This window comes from Trichomycterus rosablanca, chromosome 9 (genome assembly GCF_030014385.1).
Source record: "Trichomycterus rosablanca isolate fTriRos1 chromosome 9, fTriRos1.hap1, whole genome shotgun sequence".
NCBI classification, from domain to species: Eukaryota; Metazoa; Chordata; class Actinopteri; order Siluriformes; family Trichomycteridae; genus Trichomycterus; species Trichomycterus rosablanca.
Genome location: NC_085996.1, coordinates 23916979 through 23932697, shown reverse-complemented (window position 1 = coordinate 23932697; position 15719 = coordinate 23916979). Strand labels below are relative to the sequence as shown.

The 15719-nt window shown below is 39.1% G+C and overlaps 1 protein-coding gene across 1 annotated transcript; it reads left to right on the top strand.

The window, feature by feature from the left end:
* The first annotated feature begins 8273 nt into the window (after window positions 1-8273).
* ppat (phosphoribosyl pyrophosphate amidotransferase) lies at window positions 8274-15338 on the top strand. Its single transcript, XM_063002122.1, has 5 exons — window positions 8274-8460; window positions 8589-8716; window positions 11133-11354; window positions 12499-12619; window positions 14562-15338. The coding sequence occupies exons 2-5, from the start codon at window positions 8594-8596 to the stop codon at window positions 14726-14728; spliced, it is 633 nt and encodes a 210-aa protein (XP_062858192.1). The 5' UTR covers window positions 8274-8460; window positions 8589-8593; the 3' UTR covers window positions 14729-15338.
* Window positions 15339-15719: the final 381 nt, after the last annotated feature.

The following is a 15719-nucleotide window of genomic DNA, read 5'->3' as shown; positions in this document are numbered from 1 at the left end:
CTGCGCCACCTGGGCGCCTGATATGGGACACATATACATTTTTGCCATTTAGCAGACACTTTTATCCAAAGCGACTTACTGTACTGTGACAGTATACTGTCTAAGCAATTGCGGGTTAAGGGCCTTGTTCAAGGGCCCAACAGTGACAACCGTGCAGTGGTGGGGCTTGAACCAGTGACTTCTCGATTACTAGTCCAGCACCTTATGGCGAGTTCACACTACACGACTTTCCAATTCGTCAGGTTGCTGTACAGTTCACACTACACAACTGGATCTCTTGTAATCGGGAGTCTTTCAAGTCGGTGTGTTTTTCACACTACACGACTGATCGGCGATAGCGGGTTTCACACTACACCATCTATCACCAACTGGAATCGCAGGCGAGCTTCTCTGGTCTCCCAAACTATGTTTTGTCATGAAAACAAACACAAGAAGTGACGAAAGGTTTAATGATACCACGTCCAAAAATGCACATCAACAAGTAGCAAGCAATCAAAGTTTGTGTGCTGATGTGCAGCGTAAAAAATAAATAAATAAATAAATAAATGAATCTGAGTGGATTTGGCTACCTGAACAGCATGAATTGTTCTATTGTGAGTTGGAGGTTAATAAATATTTTTTGCAATGCAACATTGGTGTTATGTTTTATAGAGAACGATAAGGTCAGTAATACTGTAAAACTTGTGTGTGTGCCGATGTTTTCTGATATTACCGTAATTATATTATGCCCCTGTCCCACCTTTTTACAACTCCTCCCCTGCGTTTCCCCTCACACCGTATCTTGCGTTCTCATTGGCTGTTTGACATAGCACTCATTGCCAGTTGTGCGACTTAGATCCAGATATTTGACAAGCTAGATATTTCTCTTTGGTTGGACCGAGCCACTCGGATTGAGTTGTTGAACAGTTCACACAGCGATTGAGAGCCGAGTTTCGATCGCAGAGCAAACACAGAGTTGTACATCCAGTGTAGTATGTATGAAACAATATTTTAATCAGTGTGTTTATTAATGGACCCTGTCTCAAAGAATAAGGAGAGAGAGCCTTTTACATACAGTAATACAGGGGTGGGCAAACTTTTCGGCTCAAGGGCCACACTGGGTTTTAAAAATTGACAGACGGGCCCCGGGTGGGTGCGGGGGTGGGGGTTTGTAACTAATATAAATTCACATTTATCGTGATTAAAGGATGAATTTTTGAATATAAATGAAACGCCAGACTCATCCTATTATGTGCACATTTACACATGCGTGAATGTAATTTTTTTAATGCATTTTTTATTATTTTTATCTTTGTTTCTACTTGGTGTATCGCCGTCTAAACAAAACCAATTCAGCCTTTAAAGCAGCACTTTCAACATAAGTTAATGGTTTATGTGTAATGTTTTAAACCAGTCAAGTGGTTTGATCATGCTGGGGTGATAGTAGGGTTGCCAACTGTCCCGTAAAATACGGAATCGTTCCTTATTTGGAAACTAAACGCTGCGTTCCGTATTGAACTGATACTGGACGCGCTTTGTTCCGTATTTTTATCATTGGCTGCTGTTGTGGGATTTAGAAAGCGATTGGTTATTATTATAAGTAGTGATCACTTTTAGTCTTAGTAACGCCGTGTGTGCGCAGGTTAAATCAGCATAACAACCTGTTTATTAAACTGCTGTTTGAGTAGCGCAGTGGGCAGAGCGCATCGCTCATGTTTTTCCGCCCTAGGTTCGAATCCGGCTTAGGACCAAACTAAAGTAACGTAGGCAGGGCCGGCGCTATATGGATAAGGTAAAAATGTTGTTGCACTGTTGTTACATGATTACATGATGTTCTTTATGGATGTTGTTTTGCCTAAAACATGGTTCTGGTTTATTATTATAAAGAATAAAAATAATAAAAAAAACAGCTGAATCAATGTTCCTATGACAGTGTGAGACACGTTATATTTTTTATAGGTGCAACCCTAACCGCCTGTGTGCTTATCTTTCAATTATCTAAATAATGAATGACCTTTTATTTCTGAAGTAGGTACAAACTATGCCAAATAATACTTATTGTGTACAAAAACTGAAATTAAATTTTAAAACAAATTCAAATATATATAAATAAATGAATAATACAAATAAAGAAAGTATCCTCACATAAATAAAACTGGCTGGAAAATCCCCTACCTGGCAGGTTTGTGAAGTGCCGTCAACCAGGCGAAGTGAATAGTGCCAGTGCCCTCTGCAGTTTAAAGTGAATATCTATTTATCCTAAATGAATAACCGATTTGAATGTGTCTTGTGGTGCACATCCCTCCTGGCACCCCTGGTAAAGATAAATATTAAGTGTAATAATTTCACCAAAAGGTGAATTTCTTATATCTTTGAATGAGGATTGTAGAAGAGACAAAAAGATCCCCAAGTAACAGAAAATCTTTAAGTCACCAAGTCTCTTAACCTATCATCAGATGCCACACCCATGCCAAGAGATAATTTGTAAAGCCTGCCAGGAAAAGCCTGTTCTGTCATTAAACTGAAAACGCAGTTTGATAAATGCAGCTTGGATTTTAGCAGTGCTGTTTTATTGAAAAAACATTCTAAGAAGTATTTGATTGAAAGGTTTGATGACTTAACTAATTTATTGTCAACAAGGCATTTCTGCCAGCAAAAATGTCACACACAAAAGACTGTTTTTTTTTGTTTTTTAAAAAGAAAAGGTTTCTTGGACCTAAAGACATCTATCTTTAGGTCCAAGGATATATTAATCATATGAATAACCCATCATTGTTTTAAAGCAATTAGCTTCAAATTACATTTTAACATTGTGCTTTTGATATGTTAAACAGGGGTCAAGAAAGTGCAGGAATTGTTACAAGCAATGGATCCAGTCCCCCCACATACACTACACTTAAGGTAACAGTAAAAGTTTATACTTTTACTTGAATACTTGAAGTTCTGATTAACTCACACCTTAAATAATATTAGGGCTGTCGCGGTGACAGAATTTCCCCTTGCGGTGTTCAGCCTGTCTCAATATCGCGGTATGCGGTTATATCGCCATTTTTTGTTTTGTTTTTGAAAATTACTTTATTTATCTGGATTTTAGAGCTATATAAACAAGCTTTATTGTTAGGCTATAATTCGTTATATTATTGCTTTATAATGACAAAGATGAGACAGCTTTAAGACCAATGAAATGCGTGTTTATTGTTAAATACAGAACAGAGCAGGGATGCGCGTCTGTTCTCTATTAAAAAAAGGTTTAAATAAGCTTCTAGCCTAGGCTAGATATACACTGTGAAACAAAAAAAAAGTGTTTAGGCTAAATATTTTAAATGCACATCTTATCAAAATATGGTAAAAAAATAGAATAAAGAATAAAGTCTGTAAGAGTTTAAACCTGCGTTATCATGCGCACTAGACGAACCAACATGTTCACCTGATGTGTTTTAGAGAGGATCTGAGTGGGGTAGTGATGTTCCCCTCGGCACTAAAACCCTCTCTGATGGTGCTCGTTGCATTAATACACTGTAGATGTACTGAACCTGCATGCGACTTTAGAGATCAGAGAAAGTCTAGCCTGGTTATCGCGCCACTATTAACCATCTATTTAGTAGGTATAATTAATGTAACAATATATACTACATTTCAAGTTATTATTCGTTTCAATACATTTTTATTCAACGAAAAAATGCATTTAAATCATTCCAGCAAGCCAGCAAGAGAGAATCTGCAGGCTGCAATGCCATATTAACCGTCATTAAGTGTTTTAGTTCGCCAAGGCTGTTTAAATGTCGTCTAAATTACAAGTATTTATTGAGTGTGAACTCAATTTAATCGTTAATAAACTTGCCTATAATTCCTGTTGCGATTGTTTACATTTTAAAACACAAAGCCTGACACTCAGCAGCAACGCATGAGAACAGGTTGCGGGAAAATGTCGCTCTTAGCTAATTTTCATTATGAATTTATTTAACATTTATTACGCACGAATGTAAGCGTATAAAACAAGATGGACCCTGCAACAATAAAAAAAAAAAGAAGAAAAAAAGAAAAAACGTGAATATCGCGGTGTTGCGGTTGCTTGGCATGCCCTGCAGTTGGCTGGTCTATACCGCGATATTTCAAAATTGCGGTTAGCGCGACAGCCCTAAATAATATAATACATTTTTAGACTGTTGTTATTTTTTGTGTTGCCTGAGTGGTACCATAAATTGTATGTATAATTTCCATTAATTTTCTTTTGGTATCAATAAAGTATCTATCTACACTATATTGCCAAAAGTATTCACCCATCCAAATAATTGAATTGAATAAATGAAGTTTCAATCACTTTCATGACCACAGGTGTATAAAACCAAGCACCTGCTTCTACAAACATTTGTGAAAGTATGGGTCGCTCTCAGGAGCTCAGTGAATTCCAGTGTGGTATCGTGATAGGATGCCACCTGTGCAACAAATCCAGTCGTGAAATTTCCACGCTACTAAATATTCCACAGTCAACTGTCAGTGGTATTATAACAAAGTGGAATTGATTGGGAATGACAGCAACTCAGCTACGAAGTGGTAGGCCACATAAAATGACAGAGCGGGTTCAGCGGATGCTGAGGCACATAGTGCGCAGAGGTCGCCAACTTTCTGCAGAGTCGATTGCTACAGACCTCCAAACTTCATGTGGCCTTCAGATCAGCTCAAGAACAATGTGTAGAGAGCTTCATGGAATGGGTTTCCATGGGCGAGCAGCTGCTTCCAAGCTTTACATCACCAAGTGCAATGCAAAGTGTCAGATGCAGTGGTGTAAAGCATGCCGCCACTGGACTCTAGAGTAGTGGAAACATGTTCTCTGGAGTGACGAATCACGCTTCTCTGTCTGGCAATCCGATGGACGAGTCTGGGTTTGGCGGTTTCCAGGAGAACGGTACTTGTCTGACTGCATTGTGCCAAGTGTAAAGTTTGGTGGAGGGGGGATTATGGTGTGGGGTTGTTTTTCAGGCGTTGGGCTCGGCCCCTTTAGTTCCAGTGAAAGGAACTCTTAATGATTCAGCAAACCAAGAGATTTTGGACAATTTCATGCTCCCAACTTTGTGGGAACAGTTTGGGGATGGCCCCTTCCTGTTCCAACATGACTGTGCACCAGTGCACAAAGCAAGGTTCACAAAGACATGGATGAGCGAGTTTGGTGTGGAAGAACTTGACTGGCCTCAACCCGATAGAACACCTTTGGGATGAATTAGAGCGGAGACTGTGAGCCAGGCCTTCTCGTCCAACATCAGTGTCTGACCTCACAAATGCGCTTCTAGAAGAATGTTCAAAAATTCCCATAAACACACTCCTAAATCTTGTGGAAAGCCTTCCCAGAAGAGCTGAAGCTGTTATAGCTGCAAAGGGTGGGCCGAAATCATATTAAACCCTATGGATTAAGAATGGGACGTCACTCAAGTTCACATGCATGTAAAGGCAGACGAACGAATACTTTTGGCAATATAGTCTATCTGTCTGTCTGTCTGTCTGTCTAATAAAGTTAACTGTAATATGTGTTTTTGTCAGAAACAAGTACACATAAGTAAAGAAACAATAATGTACTATGCATTTTTTTTAAGTTTAGGGTATGCTAATGTTTTTACTATGCTCTCGGGTGGCACAAAGTCGCAGAGTAAAATAATAATAATAATAATTAAATAAACTTGTATGCAAACGCCCCCTTGTGGAGGCTTTATGTTGCATCTTGTATAGAGAGAGTAAGTTGCATTGTGTTGCCTGGGTGGCTTAAGAAATCATGGGCAAAATGTGGGTCACTTGGAAGAAAAGGCCACCACCAGGTTTGAATCCCAGCAGTGCTATTGGCGATTAAAAAGTGTTCCTCATTTTTTTCTGTCATCAGGGTATGGGATTAGTGAGCACAGCTTTTACATCTGAGGATTTACTGAAGCTACGACATGGAAACCTGGGGATCGGGCACACACGCTATTCCACAACAGGAATGTCAGAGCTGCAGAACTGCCAGCCATTCGTGGTGGACAACCTGCATGGCAAGATTGCTGTGGCACACAATGGAGAACTGGTCAATGCTGCTGCACTGCGCAAAAAGGTGAGCTAGGTTTAAGGAACTCTGGGGTAATTTAATACATAAAGATAATGGGGTGGCACGGTGGCTCAGTGGGTAGCATCGTCGCCTCACAACGAGAAGGTCCTGGGTTTGATTCCCAGATGGAGTGGTTCTGGTCCTTTCTGTGTGGAGTTTGCATGTTCTCCCCATGTCCGCATGGGTTTCCTCTGGGAGCTCCAGTTTCCTCCCACAGTCCAAACACATGCAATGAATTGGAGATACAAAATTGTCCATGACTGTGATTAATATTGAACTTGAACTGATGAATCTTGTGTAATTAGAAATGATCTGTTCTGTCGTGAATGTAACCAAAGTGTAAAACATGATGTTAAAATCCTAATAAAATAAACTCATTTGCTTAGACAGTATACAGTCACAGTACTGTAAGTCGCTTTGGATAAAAAGCATCTGCTAAATGCCAAAAATGTAAAAGTCTCCACTTCAAAATCCACTTGTCTATTTTATTATTTAAGATTTAAGGGAAAATATACTTGTATTTATAACAAAAAAGACTATTTAAGTCATTAAAAAATTTAGGTAAGGGGGTGGTTTGGGAGGTCTGGCACGGATTAATTCTATTTACATTATGGGAAAAATAGGTTTAACTAACGAACATTTTGACTTAAGAACAGCCTTTCGGAACCAATTAAATTCATAAGTCAAGGGTCCACTGTATATAAGTTCCAAGTAATTCATAAAAATCATAACTTATGTGAAACAATCGTGGATTTGTTACAAAATTATCAGTTTTGTTCTGGTTTACTATTTTTTTTTTTTTGTTGTGTCTAAGTAAAATAAATGTTTTTGTATTATTTTATAAACAACCGAGATTTTCCCCAAATTCCAAATGCTTTTGCCTAAACCTCAATGTTTTTAGAAGAATTTTTTGTGTAAATATAAGGTTCTTTGTAATGAGGTTTCAGGTATTTATTTACGTCCACAGTCAGTGTTGTATGAATCATACATTACATTAAATTATATTACATGTCCCATTATTTTATTTACATTTCTAAAATGTAAATAATATTTTATTGCTATTTTTAATGAAATAAATAACATTTTCTAATAAAATTTGTTTGGTCTAAAAAAATAAAATTTCATAAAAAATACAACTTTAGACATTTTTAGTGATTGACTCCACTTAAAAAACAAGTTTAAAGCATAGTTTGCACAAATGTTTCTTGTAGGTGATGAGACATGGTGTTGGCCTTTCCACCAGTTCAGACAGCGAGCTCATCACTCAGCTTCTTTGTCTGACTCCACCAATGGAAGAGGTCGATTCTCCAGATTGGGTAGCACGGTCAGTAACATGTTCCAGACCATAAGCAAAATTTAACTGCATGACGTTTTAGTGTATTCACCTATAATGTAATTTCTGGTTGCTTTCAGCATTAGAAACCTGATGACAAAAACACCTACGTCTTATTCACTGCTCATAATGCACAAAGATGTGATCTACGCTGTGCGAGATCCGTACGGCAACAGACCTCTCTGCATCGGACGGCTGGTTCCCATCTCCAAACTACACAGCTCAGGTACTGGAAAAGTCAGAGAATAGAGTGGTTAAAATGAGCTATGTTTGAAAGCATTTGATATTCACATTATTATACAGTGGTACCTTGTAACTCAACGTCCCCTAAACTCAAAATCTTTGAAACTCAACACCCTTCGTCAAGAAATTGTTTGGAATAAGCATCATATTCACTCTGAAAGCTCCACAAGTATCTGTGTTTAGCTGGATTTTCACTTCCTCCTGTTTCACTTTTGAACTTGTGTTATAGTTTGGGGTTCTGAGAAATTGTAAGGATGAGCTTTTTATATTTTTTTATTATATGTGTGTTATTTTCAGTGAATAAGTGTCAAAAACAACCCCATTATTTTACATTAGCCTAAAATATATGCAAGTCCACAGGACAATGGAACACATTAACAGGTTTCCTATACATCCTTATGAAAAAAAATACCTTGAAACTCAACGCTACTCCCAGAACCAATTGACGTTGAGTTTTAAGGTACCACTGTACTTCCAAATACCTGGAGCTGCCTGACATTACAAGATTAATAACTTTTTTGGTCTTTAGGTAGCGGAGAGGGAGAAGGAGACACAGAAGGCTGGGTCGTCTCCTCCGAGTCCTGCAGCTTCCAGTCCATTGGTGCCAAGTGAGACTTTAATGTGTCAAAACAAAACTGCTAACACTTGGAACAGCAGGTGAACACTTGTGTCTGTGTTCACAGGTATTACCGTGAAGTCCAGCCTGGTGAAATAGTGCAGCTCTCCAGACATGGAATCAAAAGCCTGAGCATAATTCCACGTCCTGAGGGGGATCCTCCTGCTTTTTGTATATTTGAATATGTTTACTTTGCCAGGCCAGACTCCATATTTGAAGGCAAGTACAAAGTACAAAGCACTAATGTGGCATAATGTGTTTTGGATAAAGCAAAAATACAGTTGTTAGTTTATAATGTGGCATATTACAACAAATCAGTTGTAAAATATTGTGTTTGTATGATGCAGGTCAAATGGTATACACGGTCAGGCAGCGCTGTGGACGCCAGTTGGCCATTGAGTCCCCCAGTGATGCTGATGTAGTTAGCACGGTGCCCGAGTCCGCCACTCCAGCTGCTTTAGGATATGCCCAAGAGGTAAGAGACTGGGGAATGATGAACTTTACACTTAAATTTATCCTTAATGGTGGTTATGTATAAGCTGCAGCACATGTGGCTGTAATGGGCATGTACAATGAGCAAACTGTTCAAAAACACAAAAGCAGAGACATTCCTAAAATTCCTATCAAGAACAAAACTAAAGCTACACATACACTGATCAGCCATAACATTAAAACCACCTCCTTGTTTCTACACTGACTGTCCATTTTATCAGCTCCACTTACTATATAGAAGCACTTTGTAGTTCTACAATTACTGACTGTAGTCCATCTGTTTCTGTACATACTTTTTTAACCTGCTTTCACCCTGTTCTTCAATGGTCAGGACCCCCACAGGACCACCCTAAAGCAGGTATTATTTAGGTGGTGGATGATTCTCAGCACTGCAGTGACAATGACATGGTGGTGGTGTGTTGGTGTGTGTTGTGCTGGTATGAGTGGATCAGACACAGCAGCGCTGCTGGAGTTTTTAAATACCGTGTCCACTCACCGTCCACTCCATTAGACACTCCTACCTAGTTGGTCCACCTTGTAGATGTAAACTCAGAGACGATCACACATCTATTGCTGCTGTTTGAGTTGGTCATCTTCTAGACCTTCATCAGTGGTCACAGGACCCTGCCACAGGGCGCTGTTGGCTGGATATATTTTTGGTTGGTGGACTACTCTCAGTCCAGCAGTGACAGTGAGGTGTTTAAAAACTTCATCAGCGCTGCTGTGTCTGATCCACTCATACCAGCACAGCACACACTAACACACCACCACCATGTCAGTGTCACTGCAGTGCTGAGAATGATCCACCACCCAAATAATACCTGCTCTGTAGTGGTCCTGGGAGAGTCCTGAAGAACAGCATGAAAGGGGGCTAACAAAGCATGCAGAGAAACAGATGGACTACAGTCAGTAATTGTAGAATTACAAAGTGCTTCTATATGGTAAGTGGAGCTGATAAAATGGACAGTGAGTGTAGAAACAAGGAGGTGGTTTTAATGTTATGGCTGATCGGTGTATAATGGACATACACAGACAGAAGATTATGCAAGTTCTCCTACTTAGAAAGATGAGAGAGGTCTGTAATTTTCATCATAGGTACACTTCAACTATGAGAGACAAAATGAGAAAAAAAAATCCAGGATTTTTAAAGAATTTATTTGTAAATTATGTTGGAAAATAAGTATTTGGTCACCCACAAACAAGCAAGATTTCTGGCCCTCACAGACCTGTAACTTCTTCTTTAAGAAGCTCTTCTGTCCTCCACTCGTTACCTGTATTAATGGCACCTGTTTGACCTCGTTATCTGTATAAAAGACACCTGTCCACAGCCTCAAACAGTCAGACTCCAAACTCAACCATGGCCAAGACCAAAGAGCTGTCGAACGACACCAGGAAGAAAACTGTAGACCTGCACCAGGCTGGGAAGTTGTGAATCTACCATACCTACTGTGAAGCATGGGGGTGGAAACATCATGCTTTGGAGCTGTTTTTCTGCGAAGGGGACAGGACGACTGATCCGTGTTAAGGGAAGAATGAACGGGGCCATGTATCGTGAGATTTTAAGCCAAAACCTCCTTCCATCAGTAAGAGCATTGAAGATGGAACATGGCTGGGTCTTCCAGCATGACAATGATCCCAAACACACCGCTCGGGCAACGAAGGAGTGGCTCCGTAAAACGCATTTCAAGGTCCTAGAGTGGCCTAGCCAGTCTCCAGACCTCAACCCCAGCGACAGCCCCAAAACATCACTGCTCTAGAGGAGATCTGCATGGAGGAATGGGCCAAAATACCAGCTACAGTGTGTGCAAACCTGATGAAGACTTACAGGAAACGTTTCACCTCTGTCATTGCCAACAAAGGTTATGTTACAAAGTATTGAGTTGAACTTTTGTTATTGACCAAATACTTATTTTCCACCATAATTTACAAATAAATTCTTTAAAAATCCTACAATGTGATTTCCTGGATTTTTTTTCTCTCATTTTGTCTCTCATAGTTGAAGTGTACCTATGATGAAAATTACAGACCTCTCTCATCTTTCTAAGTAGGAGAACCTGCACAATCAGTGGCTGACTAAATACTTTTTGGCCCCACTGTAACATTGCTAAATACAATAGAACAGCAAAAATGACAAATCACAGCCTTTCCTGCCATGAACATGACCCAAGGCCAGACATGTTATTAAAAACTAAACCCTAAACTATGTACAATAAGCATCAATTATGAACAACAATCATGTTGCAACAACTAGTGCATTTAAATTTAGCACTTAACAAATAGTGTTGGGTATTTTGCCCGATTCCAACCCTCTCTGTGTTCTGTAAACTGTTTCTAGTTTAATGGTTTTTATTGTTTCTTGTTTACTGTGGTGTTTGGTTTAGATTATTTTGTTTTCCCAGTCTGGCCTGCCTTACATAGAAGTGCTGTGCAAAAACCGCTACGTTGGCAGAACTTTCATTCAACCGAATACACGTCTACGTCAGCTGGGAGTGGCTAAGAAGTTTGGAGCACTGACGGACAACTTTTCTGGCAAACGAGTGGTGCTAATTGATGATTCTATCGTAAGGGGAAACACCATCTCACCCATCATTAAACTGCTCAAAGAGGCTGGAGCAACAGAGGTAGGAGATTCTGCATACAGTCAGCTTCATATTTAACAGCACCACTGGTAAAGCCGAGTCATAAAAAATTATTATTGTATCATTAGCTCAATTGTTCATTACAATTTGGAGAAATTTAACCTTTAATTCAAATACATGTATTCAAAGTGAATAAAAAAACCTTAACAAAGTGTATATCTTTGATTAAAACTATGTCACAAATATTGGAACCTTTTTTTAAGCAACTTTAAGCAACCAACTAGTATATGGAACATGCACAAGTGTTTGGAACGTTTTTGTATTGACTGGGGTAGAAATATGAGGTGCCTGGCCAAATTTCCTTATTTGTTTTTCACCGTACAACTATGTAAGTGCATAAATCTTTATAAATGAGGCAATAACTGTTTAAAATTAGCTAATGATAAAACACACTAGCACATCAGAGCTGACATCTTGAACTCGTGAGTTCGAATCTCAGGTCTGCTGCCGGCAGGTTGGGCGTCTACACGAACACTGATTGCTTCGTTTGTAGGGAGGGTGCCAGAGGGGATTCCTCATAACTAATGCAATTACAACCTCTGCTGGTTGATTGATGGCGCCTGCACAAAGACGAGAGTTAATGGGATCAGTGTGGGAATCTACGTGTGCAAGTCTGAGCCACACATGAACTCGCAACGCGCAGGTGAAAAGATGCAGTCGGCTGTCGCACACGTGTAGGAGGTGGCGTGTGTCGGTCAGCATCAGTAGAGAGGAAGCACAATGCAATCAGGTAATTGGATACAACTAGATTGGGAGAAAAAATGGGGGAAAAATTCAAACAAAATAGCTACACATCTGAAAATGCTCATAATGCTCAATAATAGAGCATAAAAAAAATTTACTCTCAAATCCATATTAATGCCCGTGGTTTAGAACTAGATGTCTGCCAGCTAGATGTCTCATGGTCCACTTACACTTTAGGCCATACAGTGTATTTGAGCCAATTAACCACGACTAGTTCACTGATGACCTTTTTACCCGTCTTTTTCAAGGGTGCCAATAATTCTGTAGCTGCATGCATAAGTAAATGAAACTCTGTGTGTGTGTGAAAGGTTAACCATTTCATTGTTTTAACATTGATTTTAAAGAAATGTAATAACAATTTAATAAAATTCTTAACTTGCAGGTCCACATTAGAGTGGCTTCACCTCCAATTCGATTCCCCTGCTACATGGGCATCAACATTCCAACCAAGGAAGAGCTTATTGCTAACAAACCAGAGTTCAAGGACATTGCTAACTACATTGGTAAGTGAAGATGAGGATAAGCAATCTTTGTTTACAAATTTATGATGATTTGTTTAGACAAATACATTATAATTAATTAATACAAATAAATGACAATATAAATCTAATTTTTCCCAGTATGACTTCTCTGTACTCCTTCTGTTGGGACATTTTATTTGGTACACTTGCCACATAAACTGGCTAAATGTAAGAAAATCTTGATATTGTGGGAGAGGGGGCTACCATAAACTGTTCCAAAAAGGTGGATACATTAGGACTAGGGATGTCCCGATCCGATCTCAAAGATCGGAATCGGGCCCGATCAAGGCATTTTTTAACTGATCGGTATCGGCTTTACTAAGCCCGATCATTCGTTTTACGTCAGCAGTCAAGCAGGTGTCGTAAACGGAGAGTCCAACAGCGAAGTGTAATGTCTGCAATGTGAGCGTTTCACGAAGCGGTAGTAGCAGAGCTGCGTTCATTACTGTAGAATTGTACTATTTATACGGTGTGTGAGTCAAGGATCACACCGGTTTACAAAACAATAACTTTTAGTCCGAGTATGAAAACTTCAGGGACCATAACGTACAGCGTTACCATGTTACAAGACTGAACGACATCTCAGTATTAAGCACTCTGATTGGCTTAGTTACAACATGCCTACAAGTACGGTGGCTCATAAACAAACCAGATATCATTTAACCAAACGATCTTCAAATTTGATACGGCACCTAAAAAATAAACACTCAGTTGAATACAGCGAGTTTATTATTATATGATGAAAAGAGGAACCGGCTGTCCGCTAACACGGCAGAGATGCTGATTTTCCTCATCATGCTGCACTAAGTTTGTTTACTTTTATTTTGTAAAAATAAAAGAACATTAAGCAATAGCTTGGATGCAGGAATTTTTTTTCCTACAGCACTGCAGAGCTATTCAGTTGTTAAACATATACATTGGATTAATTTGAATAACTGTAATGTACTTGGTGTGCACTGTGTGAACAGTATTATCCAGTTCTTATCTAGACAATATCTAGAAAATACAAGTATCGGTTTGAGACTCGGTATCGGATCGGGATCGGGAACAAAAAAACATGATCGGGACATCCCTAATTAGGACTGTTTTTCAGCTACTGGGCCAGAGTTAGTCAAATTACTATTGTGACTATACTGTTGGCTCCAGTAGATTTATCTTCCATTAGTTATTTATAAATAATATTTACTTTACTTTGAAAAAAGTTAAAGATGAAATGATTTGTAAAGTGGTTATGTGGTGGGTTTTGAATGAGAAAAGGTATAATAGAATGTTAGAATGCCTTTGTCATTTATACACATGTACACTACAATCAAAATCTTTTTTCGCATATCCCAGCTTGTTTGGAAGGAGGGGACAGAGCGCAGGGTCATCCACTATATGGTGCCCCTGGAACACGAAAGGTTAGGGTCTTGCTCAAGGGCCCAACAGTGGCTGCATGGCAGAACCTGTATTTAAACCCTCAGCTTTTTGATTAAAAGACCAAAGCTCTTCCCTCTAGGTTACCCACTGTCTCAATCTTTTCCCCCCACATATCCCAGTTTGTTTGTAAGCTGGAGTGCAAGGTTAGCCATTGGATGGTGCCCCTGGAGTTTAGAGGGTTAAGGGCCTTGATCAAGGGCCCAACAGTGGCTGCATGGCAGAGCCGGGATTCAAAGTTGCAACTCTTATTTCATTTTATAAGTGTCATTTCATAGCTAATAAATAAACAGCATCGAGTTATCCTAAACTTTGGATATGTTTTATAATGAAAAGAAAAAATTGGTAGAGTAAGCCCTAATTTTAAAAAACCCAAAACCTAATTTTAAGTGTAGTAGCCACTGTAATGTTAGACTGTCTGCATTACAACCTGTAAATAGTATATTTTGTGAGTATCATTTAGATTCCCTTATAATGTCCTAATGATGTGGATTTTGTTATTGTGTAGGGGCTACAAGTGTGCGTTACCTGTCTGTCGAGGGCCTGGTCACCGCAGTGCAGAGTGGGTTTAAATTGTCTGAGAAGGAGCGGATCAGCTCTGGAAACCAGTCTAGAAAACCGGGCCACTGTACGGCCTGCCTGACGGGCAAATACCCTGTCGAACTGGAGTGGTGATGAACCTGCAGCATATCGACTAATATTCCTGCTTCTGAGATCCAGCCTGTCTGACAAGGGTAGAGTAAATGTGCTCTGAGGTCTGAACGGTTTTGCATATTAGCGCATGCATTAAAGGGGAATAGTCATATTTTCCTATTGTTTTATTGGCTTTAAGTGCTGTGAAAACATTTGCCCCTCAGACTATTTAAAAAGAAAAGTGAAAATAGGATCAATGACATCACTGGATTGTGTATAGCATAGCCAAACATGACTTAAACACAGCTTTTCATTTACCAAGGTTTACTTCAAATAGTTTAAAAACAGTATTGCTTAAACACCTCATGCTTAAATAAATCATTTATACATGTATTTTGTATGCATATTAAAGCACTTTCATAAATTCCAGTGTTTTCCTATTGAACAGCTTTGGTTCACTTTGTTTTGCTGCAAGGTTTTTCTGTTAATGCATATCTCGTTTGGTTCAGCTCTATTTGAACATTATGATTGTTCAGTACTTCATTTGTTAAGAATGTAAATAATTGTAAATTATCATATGTAGAACCAAGTGGAACACTTATTTGCTGTTTGTGACACCAATAAATTAGAGGTGAACACTAATATTGTCAAATTCACGTGGACATTCCTCACTCTGTAATACCTTTATGCAAGTGGTTTAGAACAGTCGGACTGGTACCGGTCTGTGGGTCATTTATTACTGGGCCGCACAGAAAGAATTAATAATTAGAGATCGCTACATCAGCAATGAAAATACTGCCTCCATTTCCAACACATGGGTGTTTATCATCTCATATCACCCCCATGAAACCGGTCCGTGGTGCAAAAAAGGTTGGGGAGCGCTGGTTTAGAAGGTATATTTTATTTTATTCCTTGTGTTCTAAAATGAAACTCTAAATAAATAGTGGTTGTTTTTTATAATTATTATAGAACTGTTGCAGCCAAAACTGATAAAACCTGGTACAATTAACAATTTCAGAAGATTTGTTAATAA

Coding starts and splice junctions, on each gene's coding strand:
- ppat (XM_063002122.1), top strand. CDS start 8,594: ATGGTATACACGGTCAGGCAGCGCTGTGGACGCCAGTTGGCCATTGAG. Junction 8,717..11,132: donor CTTTAGGATATGCCCAAGAG/GTAAGAGACTGG, acceptor TTGTTTTCCCAG/TCTGGCCTGCCTTACATAGA. Junction 12,620..14,561: donor GGACATTGCTAACTACATTG/GTAAGTGAAGAT, acceptor GTTATTGTGTAG/GGGCTACAAGTGTGCGTTAC.